The sequence below is a fragment of the Apus apus genome, chromosome Z, assembly GCF_020740795.1.
Source record: "Apus apus isolate bApuApu2 chromosome Z, bApuApu2.pri.cur, whole genome shotgun sequence".
Lineage (NCBI taxonomy): Eukaryota > Metazoa > Chordata > Aves > Apodiformes > Apodidae > Apus > Apus apus.
Window position 1 is genome coordinate 50831620 of NC_067312.1, and position 18607 is coordinate 50850226.

Below are 18607 nucleotides of genomic sequence, written 5' to 3' on the forward strand. Positions count from 1 at the left end.
CCCTATGAACTCAGCACTGGTCCCACCTGATGAGCATCCCTTGTTCTTCACCTCTGTCTGCAGTAAACCTGCACAGGCCATTTAGGGTGGGCACTCACTCCAGACAGCAGTGCCCCAAGCCACTGCCTGCTTTGGCTGAAACATCTCAGCCTGGTTTTGACTTTCTTGCCTGTTTACGACTGTTATCTCCTGCTGGAAAAACCTCTCAGATGTCTGCTGAGTGTCTGTCAAGAACACTCAAGAGAGCACTGGCTCAAGGATGGAGAGATGGTTCAGGTGGTGTGAAAACTTCACTGACAACACCCTGACTCCTACCAGTGAACAGGTAGACACTACACCAACCATACAATACACTCTGACAAGACACTCAGCAAGTGGCCCAAGTGAAGCAGACTGTGACACACTCAGGGACATTGCTTCCCAGACACCACAAGGTCAAGCAAAGACAGGCAGCATAGTGCACCAAGCACTGGCTCCATGACCCAGGATTAAAAGGTAAAAAAATATTAATCCTACTTTTGGATCACAATTTTGTACTACTTATACTTTCAAAACATATAGCATTTAATTCCATACGCATCGAAGATAATAATGGCTCTTCCCAGACTTTAATGTGAACATACCCAAATAAATAATTACTGGAAACTTGAGCTAGGAAATTGAGAAAGTTAGTGAAAGTCTGACAATCTAATGTTCAAGAGGCGAACAGCACAAACACGTTAAATTTTACATATGGAAAATCCAATCTGACATGTCTTTTACTTACCGTCTGGTGACTTCGGTCACAGTAGCGCAGTCCAAAGTAATCTATCTCCACTAGGTTTAAGTGACGAAATACGTAGCCCAGGACAACCGACCCTTTGGTTGACTTCTGTGGGAAAGAATTTACAGCGCCTTTCACAAAGATGCTCTGCCTTTGTCAGCTACATGCAGTGGCATTCATGCATTCAGCTTTGTCAAAAAAAAAAAAAAAAAGCAGTTCCCAGTGCCTTCAACAAAAATTTCAGTTGTACAAAAGAAAATATTTTGTCCTCTTACATGTTTAATCAATCATTCTGTAAATACTATTAGGTAGCTGGCAGGTTAATAGTTACAAAATAGAAAACAAGAAAAACCCAAACACCCAAGGGTACTTGTGTAAGCACGATACTGGTGAGCCTTGCATTTTTGTCAAAAATTTCTGTTTCCTGATCAAAATACTAATCCCAATGAAATATTTTAATTCTGAAATCATACTCTTCCTTCCAGCACAGCCCTGTCACTCAAACTGTGACAAACAAGAATTGGAGGCAAAACTTTGCTCTTAAAATCTAAATTATCATTAGCTGCTCTGAAGGTTAGATTTTGTTTTGTTTTAAAATATTTCTGATAGTAGAAGTGGGAGCAATCCAATACCCTGAACTGAAATTACTTGATTGTTTCCTTGTACTTCATTAAGGGTCTATGCCAGTATTTGCAAATAATGCTGGGGACAATATTGCAGACAATAATGTACTGTTAAGAATGCATTATGAAAAGCTCACTTCAACCTGAATAATTACACAGAATGATCCACCCTCAGAATCATTGAGAGCTTTTAACTATTACAGTTCTAAATTCCACAAGAAAATATGGACATAACTCACAATTAGGTTTTGGTTCATTGCATCATATTGTATAAACTGCTAGACTGTCATAAATCATCTGAGAGAAAAGAAACAGGGAGAGGAACCTGTGGAATATTCTTTGTTCTGTTTCACCTTTTAGCCTATAAACAAGTAATTTCAAAGTTAAAATGGCAAATCATACTGACAGAAAATAATTAAATTTAGCCTTCCTGGTGAAGAAATAATCACGTGACAACAGTGAAAATGCTGGGAAAAAAATGGATGCAGGTGCATTTGGTTGGGATTTGTACCTAGTCACACAGGCAGGGCCAATACAACAACTTCAGATGGCCACTCACACTCTAAGTAAGCCATGACAACATAGACATCTTTGGTAGGCTGGGAAATGTGTATTCATGCTCTTCACCAGAGTAACTACACATTTGCTTAAGCCTGGAGACTTTCTCAAAAGGTTTTCAGTGTGTAAGAGTCTGACTGCATATACCCTTAGCCTGTACAATAAGACTTAATGATCAGTCACAAAAGAGAAAACAATTTATTGGAAAACATTATTATGGTAAGCAGAAATTTACTAAATTTCATTTTAGAATTTTGGATAAAGCAATACAGTGATTTTATCATCAGATTCCTCATAAAGAAACTGAACTTGGGTTGTAAAACAATGCAAGGCAAGAATCAGCCCCTCTAAGCTACAAAGTGACTATCAGGAGCACTACAGCAAAAAGACATAAGTAAAACAAAACACACCTTCTAAAAAAATGTAAAAGCCATCATTTAAAGAGTTCAACAATGTCTTGGGAATGTAGGATTGGGCAGGCATCTCCAGAGATAAGACACAAGAAAAGCTCATAACAAAGAAGTAGCCCTGATTCTAAATGACCCACATGGGAAACGATGGTGACACTTCCAACTGGGTACTAAACATTAAAAACCCATTACAGACCAAAGGAGCTCCATCATCAGTCATAGGGTTTTGACACAGTTAACCAAAGTGTTGTTAGTAAACCCTTTCTGCAGAAGGCATAAAAAGGGCTGCCTGTACCATAGCTTACAAGGGACACAGAGTAGTAACCACTGCAGGCATGCTGAACTTCTGTGATCGAAAAGCTCTAATCTGTTTGCTTACAACAAGCTTTTCACTCTTTGTCTTATTATTCATAGCATCAGTTATTTTTATTAGCAGAAATAAAAAACAGTATCCAGTGGCAAAGATGACACTGTCTATTTTCTGTTCAGGCATCTTACAGTAATAATACACGTTCCTGGCAGTAATCAAAGATACTAACGTAACGAGTTTAAGTCTTGCAGGAATTTATCTTACATTACTCTTCATCAGTTTAGGATTCAGATAGCCAAGTTATCTTCTTCAGTCAGCTGAGGACTGCAGTGCATTCTAGAAAAAGTCTTTAGGAAAGCTTTCCTCCTGTGGAGGCTAAAGTTAATGTGTTATCTCCAACAAACATACACGCTTCACACCTGATTTGGCTGAAATTAAAGACTCCCTTCATTATTTTCAGAGATACATGGTAACAACACATGAAAAGCTTTTTATCTGTTTTTCACTTTTTTACTGCTAGGCTGAGAGAAAATATAAGTGCCTGGTGATTTATTCTCTTGACACAGCCCAGTTAACGCTTCCCCTGTTGTAGGTCCTGCAGAAACAAGTGGCTCAGCAGTGAGGAAATGCTGAGCAAAACCATCAAACTGGCAATGGCTCAGGGTTCTCCACCTCTACAGCAGCAAGATGCTCAACACTTGGGTCATCCTCAGCCAAAACACACTGTGTGCACTAGTCCCCATAGCCCTCCTCACCCTTTCACATCCTTCAGGAATGCCTGCATGTACTCAAGGCAATGCTTAACAAAGGAATTGCCAGCATGAGAACAATCGGGTATCCCCACATCCCTCTAACCTCACCTTCCTTAATCTTGTACTTAATCTTGTAAGCACTGAGGAGCACTCTTCAGGTAAAACATTGACCCTTCCATAAACCACTGCAACTTACATTTCAATTAAAGTTCCCATTTTAAGCCACATTATTTCAGGGTTTTAGTGCAAGTAAATTAGCTCTTCAAGCGGAGTTAAAAAAGGAGGTTTTGTTCATGAATCCCTAAATGGCTACTTCTCAGTCCTGAAATACATTTTTCCTGCATTGAAGAAAGTTTTGCAAACTAAGAAATGTCATTTTATTTCCCCTAATAAAACTGCATCCAAATTCAGGAAAACTGCAAATTAGAACTACCAAAAATGTTAACAGGGTTACATTCACATCACATGGCATTGCAAAAATTACATAATCTGTCTTGCATAAAGTTCAGACTTGCTAGAGGCTTGTATTCTCAGGGGTATATCATCAGCAATGCTTTCAAGAGAGAACAAAGACTTGTTCAAATGAGTCATAACATCTTGCTTTACATGTTAGCACTGTGGCTTCATAAACCAGAAAGGCAGGTTCTTACTGGCTAAAGAAAATGACGGCCAGCACATTAAGGAGATAAATTATTTAATTGTGGAAGTTTTTTTAATAAAAAAGAAACTGTTCTTTTAAAAATGGTACATACAGTACTGTATTTTAACATATTCATATTACTGTGTATTTAGTCACCAGAAATTTTTACCTTCCACACTGTTCATTGCTTTTTAGCTACAGTGAGTTTTTTTTAGTTGAATATTTTGAATTTTCACATCTGCATTTTACACAGCAGAGCAGGCCAAATCAGATCCATGATCAATGTTAACTGAATTTGAAGACAAAACAAGATGTGCATCAACACTTGCTTCAGTAGGATGCTACTCCCTCATCTGAAAGAAAAATGGTGTAAGTAGTGAAGCCTCTTTTTATTAAAACCAAAATAAACCACATTGCCTGTCTTAGTCCAAGCACCTATCATGAAACCTTTCTCCTGAAAGTAATTAGATCCACAGACTTGCAACCTTATTAACACTAAGGAAGATGCAGATTGATTCATGACCCTTTGATCAAAAAAAAAAGACTTAAAACTTTGGTTAACGTTACTGTTGCCTTTTGATATGCCTCCCCCCACCACGATCACTGTTCTAGTCTATTGGTAAGTCACGCCTGGTGCTGATTTAGTTATTCTTCTTGTATGTATACTGTCAAGAGACAAGAATACAGAACAAGAGCAGGTCTACGAGGCTGAACAGGAGGTTGATATTACAGTACGGAAAAACAAAGAGGATGCTATGGGGAACAACACACAACCATGCTGAGACATTCAAAAACACCGGTGTAACATCCCCTTATTTCCCTGTCAAGCACAGGGCTGTATGGATTACATTGCTAACAAGCCCTCCATGTGTGAGTAGCATTCAATCTGCCACCTCTGTGCCAGGCAGCAGGTATTGCCCATGCAGTACAGGAGATGCTCTGCAGGTGCTGCTGATGGAGAGTGGGCACGGCACAGGGCAGAAAGCAGGTACCACCCCACAGGCACCAACCAGGCAGGCAACATGGGTACACTGGGGCAGACATATTCCACACAGCGAACTTCAGACAGCATTTTGAAATACCAAACTGCGGTGTTTTACCCTAAGAGAAGATTACTAAGGGAGAGATGTAAATTATGCACAAAAGCAGCATACAATCTTGTAACTGAGGTGAAGCAGAGCCACCAGTTCATCCCACTCTTGAGAGATCTGTAACAGAAAACAGGCGTCTCCGAACAGCTCTTTGTCACTGCATTTCTCTGTCTATTTTCCCCCTTACCTAAAGCTCAGAAAAGACCTGACAACACCACAGTTTTCCATCAACTTCCATGTACAAAAGCAGCAAGGTGTAGTAGTCTAAAATCAAAGTTCTTGGCAGTCTTTACCAAGATAAAGTATACACCCCTTTTCCCCAAGGCAGTCAACAAGCCAGACCTCAACTGGCACACTGCAGGTTCAAGCAGACAAAAATCTTTCAATTAACAATACAAAATGTTTACAAATATTCACCTAGATAAAACAGCTTGACCTTAATTTGCAGAATGCATGTCCAAACAGAGAAGAATGTAGATTAGTGTTATTTTGTAAGTGCAGACATCCCGCAATACAATCACATAACAGAAGTAAGTACTTCAGAAACTGAGGATTTAACACATGCAAATATAATGCCACCATCTGCCCTAAGTATACATCAAACAAATGTACCATTCAAACTGTACTAATCCATCTACCCCTCTCTCCTCATCTTTCACTAGCAGCACACATGCCAGCCTGTTCTCAGAGGGTTTTTTCTGAGAACTCCTCACAAATTTACAGACACATGCAGAGACCTCCCCATCTTTGCTCCCAAGAACTTGACACAGCATCTGATCTGTCTGCTGCATGTAATCTACATCACTGCCTTTTAAATGCTGTATATTAAGAAGCCCATACACTTGTTTTGGTTTTACTTAAGGTCAATCTAGTGCATTCTGGTTAGAAAAGGCTGTTGTAGAAAAATGCCCAAAGGTGCATCTTATTTGTCTGGTTTTGCATCTAGCACATCTGTCCTGAGTTTATAAATGTACCTTTGAAAATGCACCTAGAGGCCAACTCCTTAAGAGAAAGCAAGATTCATGGGAACAGGATCTCCAGCTAGTTATAACTCTACCCTTGTAACTACCGGCTAGAGTACACTTTGAGGCTTTGTCACAGATGTAAACTGGTCTACTTGACTCTGAGAAAAGATACGTAGATGAAAAAGGTTTAAATTAAATACTTCACAAAATAATTCGCTTATAGGAAACTAGTTCAGCTCAGTGGGCTCCTTTTTTGGGGGGATAAACATAAGCAAGTATATTTACTTGGTATAGTAATGTAATTTGTATATGCACACATATTGTAAGAAATGTTCTAAGCAGGTATCCAGTGAAGTGAATCCAGTCCAGTGAAGATAACAAAGGGCAAGTAAAGCAAAGAAATAAGTAATACAAAGACAACAACATTTTTTAAATGCAGTTAAATACTTACTAATGCTTTAAAACTGATCTCTCATCAGCTATGAATGGTATTTTGTAAAATGGCAGCAACTGGTTCTGTGTAGAGAGACTGCAGCCACATCAGTTTTATTTAAAATTCTGTTCACTAATCTATCCCCTAATATTAACATTATCCAGTTCAGTAACACCTACGTTTACTGTTTGACAGATGAGTTAAGATACCTACAATAATGGATTTCAGCTTTTCACAGAAAATAGCTCTTCTGAAGAACTGAGTACCAGTGATAATTTATATCATTCCCATTCACTCTGAATAATTCCTAGGTCAAATTGAGCATACAACCACTCATATGGAAGGTTTAAGATGTCGGTTAATATCAATCTTCAATGTTTCAGAAAATATCTACACACACAGTGGGACAGAGTCCCCCACAACATCCTTCTTTTTAAGTTGAAGATGGGTTTGATGGGTGGACTGTTCAGTGGATAAGGAATTGGCTGGATGGTTGTATCCACAGAGTAGGGGTCAATGGCTTAGCATCCCAATGGAAAATGATGATAAGTGGAGAAAAAAAGTAGCCCTCTCCATTAAACAATCCTTTCAGAGCACATGTACCTTTGGCTCTTTTACATCTTTTCCTCTGCGAGATGCACACCCCAGTGATGTAGAGTCAGCTCTGCAGAGGCAGTTCTGAAGGCAGTTTAGGCTGGGTGTGACCCAGAGCTGTCCTCTGGAAGTGCTGCAAGTCAGGATTTAGAGGCTTTGCTCCCTGGGCCTGGAGCCAGAGTGGTTTTGTACACCCTCCTTCCTGGAGGAAACAGAGAGTCCCCCTGCTCTCCCTGTGGCGGGACCTGTGGCACAGCACAGTGCAGGACATTGAGGTCAGGCTGGCACAACCTCCATGGGCTGCCCATGTGGGTGCTGCTCCCAGCTGGGAAGAGTGACCTGAGCCCTCCCCGCTCCAAAGGCAGCACAATGCTGCCAGCAGCCTGTCTGCAAAGGGCCTTCCTGCAGAGCAGCTGCCTGCTGGGCTCCCACCCTGCCAGGCAGCCCGTGGCTGGGAGATGAGCTCCCATCTTCCACACTGCAGCCGTGGGAGCCCTGCTCAACCAAGGAGCCCCTCACATCTTCCGAGAGAAAAGGGCCTCCCTCCTGCAGTGTCACTCCGCAGCCACTGGTGTGCCCAAAGGGACGCGTCTTCCATATGCATGCAGAATTATTCAGAATAAATCTGTGAAACTGCAGGAAAAGTGCACACATTATAGATTCACAGGTACTTGTTTTCTGCCTCGCCAGGAGCTTGTGGTCTATTTCTGGAGCATCCCTAATCAGGACACACAAAGAGGCTGCTTGCTAAGAAAACATAACAGTATTTTCACTTGCTTTATATATAACTTTTTAATATATAAACTTATAGAATCACAGAACCTTAGAATGGGTAAGGTTGGAAGCGAACTTAAAGATCATAAGGTTCCAGCCTTCCTGTTATGAGCAGCCTCACACTAGACCAGGCTGCACAAAGCCTCATTCAACCTGGCCTTCAACACCTTCAAGGAGGGATCATCAACAGCTTCCCTGGGCAACCTATTCCAGTGCCTTTCTACCCTCATGGTGAAAAGTTTCTTCCTGATGTCTAACCTAAATCTACCCTCTCTCAGTTTAAAACCATTACCCATTGTCCTATCACTATCCTCTCTGATGAAAAGCCCCTCCCCAGCTTTCCTATAGGCCTCCTTAGAGCACTGGAAGGTGCTCTAAAGTCTCCCTGGAGCCTTCTCTTCTCCAGGCTGAACAGCCCCAACTCTTTCAAGCCTATCTTCATAGCAGAGGTGCTCCAGCTCTTGGATCATCTTGGTGGCCCTTCTCTGGACCTTCTCCAACCGCTCCATGTCTTTCCTGTGCTGCAGGCTCCAGAGCTGTAGGCAGTACTCCAGGACCTTGCGCTTGGCCTTGCTGAACTTCATGAAGTTGGCACTAGCCCACCTCTCCAGCCTGTCAAGGTGCTCTAAGGTCTCCCTGGAGCCTTCTCTTCTCCAGGCTGAACAGCCCCAACTCTCTCAGCCTGTCTTCATAGCAGGGCTGCTCCAGCTCATGGATCATCTTGGTGGCCCTTCTCTGGACCCTCTCCAACAGCTCCATATCTTTCTTGTGCTGAGGGCACAGAACTGTACACAGCACTCCAGGTGGGGTCTGACCAGAGCAGAGCAGAGGGGCAGAATTCCCTCCCTGGCCCTGCTGGCCACAATTCTTTTGGTGCAGCCCAGGACACAATTGGCTCTCTGGGCTCCAGCTCACACTGGCAGCTCATGTCAAGATTCTCATCTACTACCACCCCCAAGTCCTTCTCCTCAGGACTGCTCACAATCCATTCTCCCTACAACCTGTATTTGTGCCTTGGGTTGTGCTGACCCAGGTGCAGGACCCTGCACTTGGCCTTGCTGAACTTCATGAGGCTGGCACGGGCCCACCTCTCCAGCCTATCAAGGTCCCTCTGGATGGCATCCCTTCCCTCTAGGGTGTCAACCACACCACACAGCTTGGTATCATCAGCAAACTTGCTGAGGATACACTCAATTCTACAGCCCATATGAGAGTGCTTATTTTCAGTTTAAAATTCCACCTGTGTTTTAACATATTTTCACTGAAACACATACTGTTCTTTTACAGTCTATGTAATGATGATTTGCCACATCCCCAAGAATCTTTTTTAAAACATTATATAAATTTTAGTATTAAGAAGTTTTATTTCCAGTTCGATGGAGTTTAACTTCTCATTTTGGCTGACACTAGAAAATTACTTATTACTGCAATGTTGGCAGAAGGAAAAATAGTACATTTGCTATCCTAAAAGCTGTACATTCCTTCTCTGTACAGCTTTGATAATTCAATTGCCACAGTGCTTCCCATAAAATTTATTTGATTCCACTGGAAACCTAGTTTTCATTAAAATATCTCATAATAACCTCTGGAATTTTGTTTGAAAAAATTAAGGCTTGAAAAAATTTAAGTGCCTTTTGGAGAAAAAAAAAAAAAGAAAAAAAAAGAAAAAGACATTCTTCTAGAAGGAAATGGAAGATATACTGCAAGTATTTTTGTTCTAAAACTAGCTTTCTAGGTATGCTTATCAGCAAGCCTCACACAAACAAAACAGTCAACATGTTTGCACCCAGAGAGGAGTAAGTTATCCATAAGCAGGCTGCTAATGGGGAACTTGATACACCTGTATTCTGGCCTTCCCCTTCTAGAGTTTCTGGCTGTCTTGAAGAGCTACTACCTACTGCCACACACGGCATGGGGCCATATTACCATTTTACTTGTACTGGGCTGCATTCAATTTTAACAACCTTGACTGAAGAAAATAAAAAAGCCCCTCCATGGGAAAGGAAGTACTCTAACAGAACCGTGGCAGCACAAGGGGATGAAAAGGACGTATCCATCACAGCTCCCAGCTGCCCTTCACCCCTGCCTAGTGCTGCCTGCCCCTCACTCCCACAGTCACACCAAACATGCCCCATTCAGCTGTCAATCAATCCTTGAATCATGCAGCTGTCAACCAATTCCTTAACCACTGCATATTTCAGCCTTGCTTATTCAGATAAACCAGAACCCGAAACAGGTGTTTTTTTGTAGAATGCACATGAACAAACACACAAGGAACATGTTAAGTTCAAATAACAACACACAAAAGGAAAATTAAAAGCCTTAAAGCAACCTGCAAACTGTTAATTCAGTCTCTTGCATGTATTTACTGTGACAATGTTACCACAAATTGTTTCCTCCCACCCAACTGACATAGGACTATCTCTGCCTACTCCTTGGCATCATCCCTCACCCCTGGCTGCCAGTCCTCAGATCCTTAATTACATCTACAGACTATGTTCGGGATTTTTTTTTTGTTTTCCAGTTCTCCCTAACTGCTTCCAGTTCCTTGTCCTTTCCCACCACCTATTTCCAGATGCCACTCTCAATGCTCATACTCCCTTGTCACATACACTGCTCCTTCCATCAGCCTGTCACCCCCACTGGTTCCTGCTTACGCCTTGAACTCCCTCTACACTGAATCACAGGGCCTTCCTCCCTCCTCTACTTTACCCCTTCTCCAGTCTACTTCTTCACTTTCTCCCATCAGTTTGGACCATGTCCCCACATGAATCAAGCCAGGTGTTGTATTGTGAGGCAGGTAATGCAGAAACACATCTGACAGCTCCAGATGCAAGTCAAGCACCAGAAACACCAATTACACAGATGATGAGGTGACCACAGAGACCTGATAGGGATGGTAAGAGACAGCATCCTTACATGATTTAAAGTTTGAGGAAATCTTTCCTGAGAGAGGTTATTTCAGCATCACAAACAGGCTTATTGTAGGAATATCTTTCAAAGTACAGAGAACAACACATCTCTGGCATGGTGACCACACTGATAGCAATTATCAAGTCTGCTTCAAGAGCTCCTCAGACAAAAGTTGCCTGGGTTGTTCTTCTTTTTACACCTAATGATTTTCCTTGCTTCACTGTTTGAAATAACTAAACTGTTTTGAACAAAACTCTGTGAAATAAAGTAATTCATTAGAGTTCACAACTTGATGACTGTCAATCCTACAAACAGACTCAATGACTGTTTGAATAAAGTAATGGCCCCTAGGTTTGTCCATGCATTTTAGTTGAGTCACCATTTCTGTAAGTTTTTAAGGCATGCTGCTTCACATGGACCTCAAGCATGCCTCTGTTCATCACTCTGGCAATGTGATGCGCCCAGCTAATGCTACTTCAACTGCTATTGCAAAGTCAGTGACATTCATATTCCATGAAATATTGTTAAGCACCCTTCCTTGTAAAATAAAGATTTTTCATTTTTGCATAATTTTTTCTGGTGATAAAACTTCTCTGCTGACAACAAACACATCAGGACTGCTCCATGAGACATCATCCAAAATCAGAACTTTAGAATATGTGTATCTCTCAATGTACACAGTTGCAATGTATACCTAAAATTATTTTTAATAACTGTGTTTGTTTAAAAGTTGAGAAGGCAGTCCTATTATTTAAAGCAGCCCCCAAAATACAGATGGCTTCCAGCTAGGTTGAGATCTGAAACTTCATGCCATGTAGATAATAAAAAGAGGACAGATAGTACAACTGCAAGCAGACTGTCTTCCCGATGAAAGATACAGTTCTACATGAGACAAAACCTCCCAGGTAGGTAGGTTTCAGTAAAATTTTTCCACCATAAAAGTCTAAACCAACATTTTATATCCTAAGAGGTGTTAGCCCAGTACCTACACCACAGTAAAGATTCATCCCAGCACTATCTTCCAGGCTGTGCTCCCAAGCCACTGGGATGTAACACAATGCCTCAGCCACAAAAAAAGGATGAAGGCACTAATTTATCTGCCTTGTAAACTCTACCTTACAATTTTGCACAATACAAATACCCACAAAACAATGTCCTCAAGAACAGCCTCACTCAACTAGTCAGTTGTAACAAATTCATGCACTGCTCATCCTGACATAAAAGGTGTGACACACTACCTGTGCTCAAGAGCTGATGGTCACCAGCCTACACACCTTGTCCTACTCTGCTGAGCTGCTTTTGGAAACATAACTCATCTAGTTTCACTGAAAATAACCAGGCTAGTACAGATCTCTCAGTTAAACTGTACAAATCTAACAGATACTGACTTACTAGAGCCTGCTGACGTCTGTCAGAAACTTGTGAATTCCAGGCTCCGAGTATCTAACTAGTTTAAAATGAACAAAGTACCCCAAATTGCATGCGTTACACTGGGGTATCCCAACTATCCCAGTCACAGAACAGGCCTCCAAGACACTTGGTGTATCTAGTTATGCAAAATCCATGAGATTTTAACAGAAAGTTGGCCAACTCCTATATGTAGTTATGCTCTTAAAAAACAAGACTCAGATCTAGCTTGGGCCTGGGAAGAATACAACACTATGCCAGTGATGTACATATTATTCATCCAGTTATTAATGGAGAGTTCATTACCTGATGTCAGTGGCTTTGAAACTTATAGGGCCAAGCCTGGACCTGCTGTCATGTAACAAATCACAAAAGGCTCCCTTTCATGGATGAGTGGCCAACGCTACCCCAGCATCTTCCCTGTTTCCTAATCTAAATTTAAAATAAAACAACATAACAAACAAACAAGCCACCACCCCCACCAAAAAAAGAAAAAAAACCCACCCTCATTGATAGAAGGATGATCAAAGATCATCCAAGTTAACTAACAAAATATGGAAAATACAAACTTGGATGCTGAAGATTTACCTTGTCCCAGGCACACTCTGACATTCTCCAGAATGAAGTTCTCACTTCTTTACATTCAAACTGTTCACATCTATGCACTTTAGAGTTGTTTGAAGGCTTTTATAAAATCAGCTGCTACCTATGTCACTCCCTGCCATGCGAGCAAAGACTTCTCTTGGGAACAACTGTGAAGGCAGCACTGACACCACGCTTTGAAGACATTAACATAGTCTGAAATAAGCTGCTGACACTTCCTGAACAAAAGGAACTGATGATTTTAGGAATGTCATACTTTGGTACAAAAGCAGCACAGTATAATAATCAAGTGTAGACAATGGCAAGTAAAACAAGAGGAAGCATCACCTCCGCTTGCATTAAGAACTGCCCACCCAGGCTGCTGTACTTAAGAAACCAAGATGCTCATTTTGCTCAATTCAGAGTTGCTGGTTTTGACAACTTCACATTTTTGAAAGAGGTATGTCATTTGACTCTACTGTGCTGCTAAACAAAGGGAACTCCTCTGTCATCCTGTTCAGAGTTGCAGTAACCCAAGCAACACTGCAGATTTCAGCTTAAGTAGGACAACAATTACCACTTAGCTCAAATTATTTGGTTAACAACACCGGAGGTGAGGAGGCAGTTTCTCATTACTATATAACTGAGATAATGTTTTAACCTGTGCCTTCTAGATCACTCTACTTTAGTCTGTCACTACAGGACTAAATCTTGATTTTAAAAAATCCAACAATTGGGAAGAATAAAAACATTGCATGTTCTTACTGAAAACAGAGTACAACTAACACTAAAGGTACAAATGAAAGTATGTGTTAATATTCAAAGAATCAGATGATCGCATGTTTGTGTTTACTTCCTTTTGTCCATATGTATTTTTAGTATCATTATTAAAGCTCCTCCTGATCTGACAGGAAAGCTTTTTCTAGACTTCTTCCCTTGCTACCTCAGTAAGAATAAAAATTTTTCTGTTTTTCACCTCTACCTTTACAAGCATGATAATTCATCCTGCCTGTACTAAGAAACAAAATACTACTCACCAAATTGCTTATTTGTACATTCACAAACCCCTTCTTATTTTTTGTCATAAATCCACTTAAGTCAATAGAGTTGAGCTATGTCAGAGGAGAATTGAGCCTTTTTTTCCTAGATTTAATATCATCACACAATACCAAGTTCTAGGCAACTAAAAAAGATAATTATCCAAATTACACTAAGGAAATCTACATTTCAAATATACACAACTGAACCTTACATTCATTATGCTACTGCTTCTTTCAGGTTAGGAGAAAAAAAATAATTATACTTCTGGTCATAAAACCCGATTTCGGGTTCATTCCTTAAGGATTATAAATGCATTGCCACAAATTAACTGAATAACAGCAATAGAAAATCCCTATCTGCTCAATTTTATTAGGGCGAGAAGGCCTTAGAGAGTCAAAATCTTCCAGTCTTTTCAGCTGATACAGATGAGAACAGCTTCAGTTAGATCCATGGGGCAATTGATAACACCTGAAAACACCCATGTTCAAACCACAGTTACAAAGCAGTTGGCTGTACTGTTGCAGGTGACAAATCTAAAGGAAATATTTGAATAGTTTAAATGCATGGTTGTTGAAGAGTCCAAAACATTGCTGGCATACCAAACAGCAGACTATTTTAAGTTTTACTGTGCTATTCTATATACAATGTTTGCTCCCAGATCTGTCATACAGAAGAAAAGGTATATAACTCCACTGTAAAAAACAAGTGGCGTAACTAGATTTCAAAATACTTCATTGTTTGACAAGGCAGCTGGTGACACAGCCGTTTTGACAGTAGACACGCAACTGATTGTGTTCTACCGATGCATTCACTGCCCAAACAAGATACTATTAAAAAACCTCTGTATTTCACAAAACAGTTAACCAGATAACGTTTACCAGATTAAGCACTAACTTAAGACCTAATGAACTTAGACTGGAAAGTCTAAGATTTCTGTTTTATGGAAAAGGCTATTTTGATGCCAAATTTTTTCCAGAAATGTAGTTGAGAAACAGATGCATCATTAAAAATAACAATCAGAGGAGATTACTACTAGAAGTACTAATCTAGAAGTAAACTAGAAGTATGAAGAGGACTAATATTTCCCTCCAAGTAGTTTTTTAGATACAATACCAATTTTTGCCTGCCTTTATAATCCACACCTGAAACAGTTGAGTTGCAGTCAATCTGGCACATTCACACCTCTACCATTCTGGGATAGTTCTAGGTTCATCAGGACCAGAAGTTACATATCAAAAGTCTTGATAATTATTACAATAATAATCTACCTAGAGATAAAAGATAACTTTTTTGTATATTGCACATGGGCAGGCATGAGAAGATTAATGTATATTCCTTGCTCTGTACTGGCTGCCTGAGTTCTATTAAATTGATTAAGCCTTTTCTGTAAAAATGTGTTGTGAGCCTAGCTTCTCTACCACACAAAACTTAGAACAGTTTTGAAGAAAACTATTATTAAAGCTACACAGGTAAACAAGACAGAACAAGACATTTTTGCTGGCTGTTGGCTGTTCTGACATGCTAAGAAACCATCCTGCATTGCTGAGAAGTGGTTTTCAAGAATAGAAAACAGTATGTCTCACCAGTTTGAGCTGCAGTAACATATCTGGTTTGGTATCACATCAGGCATTATTAATCAAATTGGATAAAGTGTAGTTTAGTAGAGGAATTGTAAAATAGACAGTGTGGCTAATGAAAAATGACAGCAGATTTTTCATTTTTGAAGGAACACTACTAATACAAGTTTCTTTATGGTTGAAGGTGGAACATGCATCACATAGAATTTTGCATTTTTGCAGTCTAACATTAAGAAGTACAAACGAAGAGGACAGACACACCTTACAGAAAGAAAACTACCTGGATGACAGAATCAATAGAAATTAGATCAACAATAAAAAAGAGAACCAGGGAGAATCTCCATCCCATACTGGATGCAGGGGAACACTGCAACCAAGGATGAGAAAAAGGCTGAGATACCTAATGCCTTCTTTGCCTCCATCTTTAATAGTCAGACCAGCTCCCCACAGGGTGTTCAGCCTCCTGAGCTTCAAGATGAGGATGGAGAGCAGAACAACCCCCATAATCCAGGAGGAAGGAGTTGATGATCTGTTTCTGCACCAAGACATGCACAAGTCTATGGGGCCTGATGGAATCCACCCAAGAGGGAGATGGTGGGGGAGCTCGGTGAGCCTCTCTCCATCATTTATCAACAATCCTGGTCAACAGGGGAGGTCCCAGATGACTGGAGGCTGGCTAATGTGACGCCCATCTACAAAAAGGGCCAGAAGGAGGATCCAGGGAACTACAGGCCTGTCAGCCTGACCTCAGTACCAGGAAAGACCACGGAGATGCTCATCTTGAGTGAGCTCACACAGCAAGTGCAGAGCAGCCAGGGGGTCAGAGCCAGCCAGCACGGGTTTATGAAAGGGAGGTCTTGCGTGACCAACCTGGTCTCTTTCTGTGATCATGTGACCTGCCTGTTGGATGAGGGAAAAGCTGTGGATGTTGCCTACCTGGACTTTGGTAAGGCCTTTGACAACATCTCCCACAGCAATCTCCTGGAGAAGCTGGCGAATCATGGCATGGACAAGTGTGCTCTGCACTGGGTGAAAAACTGCCTGGATGGCTGGACCCAGAGAGTTGTGGTAAATCTAGCTGGCAGCTGGTCACCAGTGGTGTCCCTCAGGGCTCAGTTTTGGGGCTGGTCTTGTCCAATCAACATCTTTATCAATTATCTGGATGAGAGGATTCGGTGCACCCTCAGTAAGATGGCAGATGACACCAAATTGTGTAGAAATATTGATCTGCTAGGGGGTAGGACGACTCTACAGAGGGACCTGGACAGGCTGGATCGATGGGCCAAGGCCAATTGTATGAGGTTCAATGAGACCAAGTGCCGGGTCCTGCATGTTGGTCACAACAACCCCAGGCAATGCTACAGGCTTGGAGAAGAGTGGCTGGAGAGCTGCCCAGCAGAAAAGGACCTGGGGGTGCTGGTTGACAGCCAACTTAACATGAGCCAGCAGTGTGCCCAGGTGGCCAAGAAGGCCAACAGCATCCTGGCCTGCATCAGGAATAGTGTGGCCAGCAGGAGTAGAGAGGTGATCCTGCCTCTGTACTCAGCACTGGTGAGACCACACCTTGAGCTCTGTGTGCAGTTCTGGGCCCCTCACTACAGGAAGGACATTGAGGTGCTGGAGTGTGACCAGAGAAGAGCCACCAAGCTGGTAAAGGGCCTAGAGAGCAAGTCATATGAGGAGCAACTGAGGGAACTGTGGGTATTTAGTTTGGAGAAGAGGAGGCTGAGGGGAGACCTCACTGCCCTCTACAACTACCTGAAAGGAGGTTGTTGGGAGGTGGGTGTTGGTCTCGTCTCACATGTGAATAATGACAGGAACAGAGGAAATGGCCTGAAGTTGCAGCAGGGGAGGTTTAGATTGGATATCAGGAAGAACTTCTTTACTGAAAGAGTGGTCAGGCACTGGAACAGCCTGCCCAGGGAGATGGTGGAGACACCATGCTTGGATGTATTCAAGAAACATGTCGATGAGGAACTTCAGGGCATCGTCTAGTGGCCGAGATTGTAGGTTGGGTGTTGTGGGTTGTTTTGTTGGGGTTTTTTTTGGTTTGGGGGTGTGTGTGGTTTTGTTTTGTGGTTTTATGGTGTTTGTCTTTCTGTGGTTTTTGTTTGTTTGTCTCTATGGTTAGACTCTGTGACCACAGAGGTCCTTTCCAATTATGACTATTCTGTCATTCTGCAAATTCAACCATTCTGTGAATCTGCAATATGTTCTTTCAGACCAAAACTGTGTATTTCCATTACAGCTGGAACATCACTAAGCAGAATCAAACGGGTACAGAGGACAAAGGTGTATTAATCAAACAGAGAACCACTAGCACTTGTCATGAACACCCCAAGCCAGAGGTTTACAAGATGGCCTGATGCAGCTTTAGCACAACTGCAATTCACCACCTTTTAAAAATTTGGCTGTAGGCCAGAGTAAAGTGTTCTGGTACCCCAGCCATGCAGATTACCACTCCAACGGGGAACTCAGCACACCTTCTGAGTTTTCCACTCAATTTGGAAGTTTCTTTTATATTACACTAGTGTTAATGTAAAAGCAAGGAATTTTTGCAGTTGTACAGTCATAAATTAAACAAAGATACCTGGTAGGTTAGAGTAAAAAAGAACCAACAGTAAGTTCATCGAAGTCCTGTGCAAAGATGAACTGGGATTAAGTTCTGCAGAGGGCCACAGTGATGGTTAGGGGGCTACAGCATGTGAATGTCCAAGTGTCTAGAACTTGTCTAAATCGCAGAGAAGTCAAAGGAGGATGTAGAAGCAGTAAGGAACAACGGAGTGAGACTCTCATCAAAGATGCACAGTAAGAACAGGAAATTATCACAATATGCAGTAAAGGAAATTCCTTTCTGGAGAGTAACCACAGGATCAGGTTGCCCACAGCTTAGAACCTTTACTATATAGCGACAGAGTTCATCTGGGAAGGGTCCTGAGCAATGTGCCCTAACTTGTAAGGCAGACAAGACTACATGACCTCCAACTTAAATGACCTTATCACAGAGCTTAACAGCAATACAAAATCTACAGAAGAGATTAATGCTGCATCACTTTACTTGAATTTGGCTGAAACTAGACTTCTAACGCAAATTCATGTAAATAGCAATTTGGGGTAAGGATGCCCTTATCCCTGGTTCTAAGGGATGTTGTAAGAAACCTTTTCCTCCTACAG

At 41.5% G+C, this 18607-nt stretch overlaps 1 protein-coding gene across 3 annotated transcripts in view; it reads right to left on the reverse strand.

Annotated features, from left to right (window-relative positions):
* Positions 1 to 18607, reverse strand: part of EPB41L4A (erythrocyte membrane protein band 4.1 like 4A) — a 142327-nt gene that overhangs the window by 91426 nt on the left and 32294 nt on the right. For all 3 annotated transcript variants that reach the window (XM_051642778.1, XM_051642781.1, XM_051642779.1), the window contains exon 3: positions 767 to 871. In XM_051642778.1, coding sequence (XP_051498738.1) covers positions 767 to 871 — 105 coding nt within the window. The remainder of the gene's footprint in view (positions 1 to 766; positions 872 to 18607) is intronic.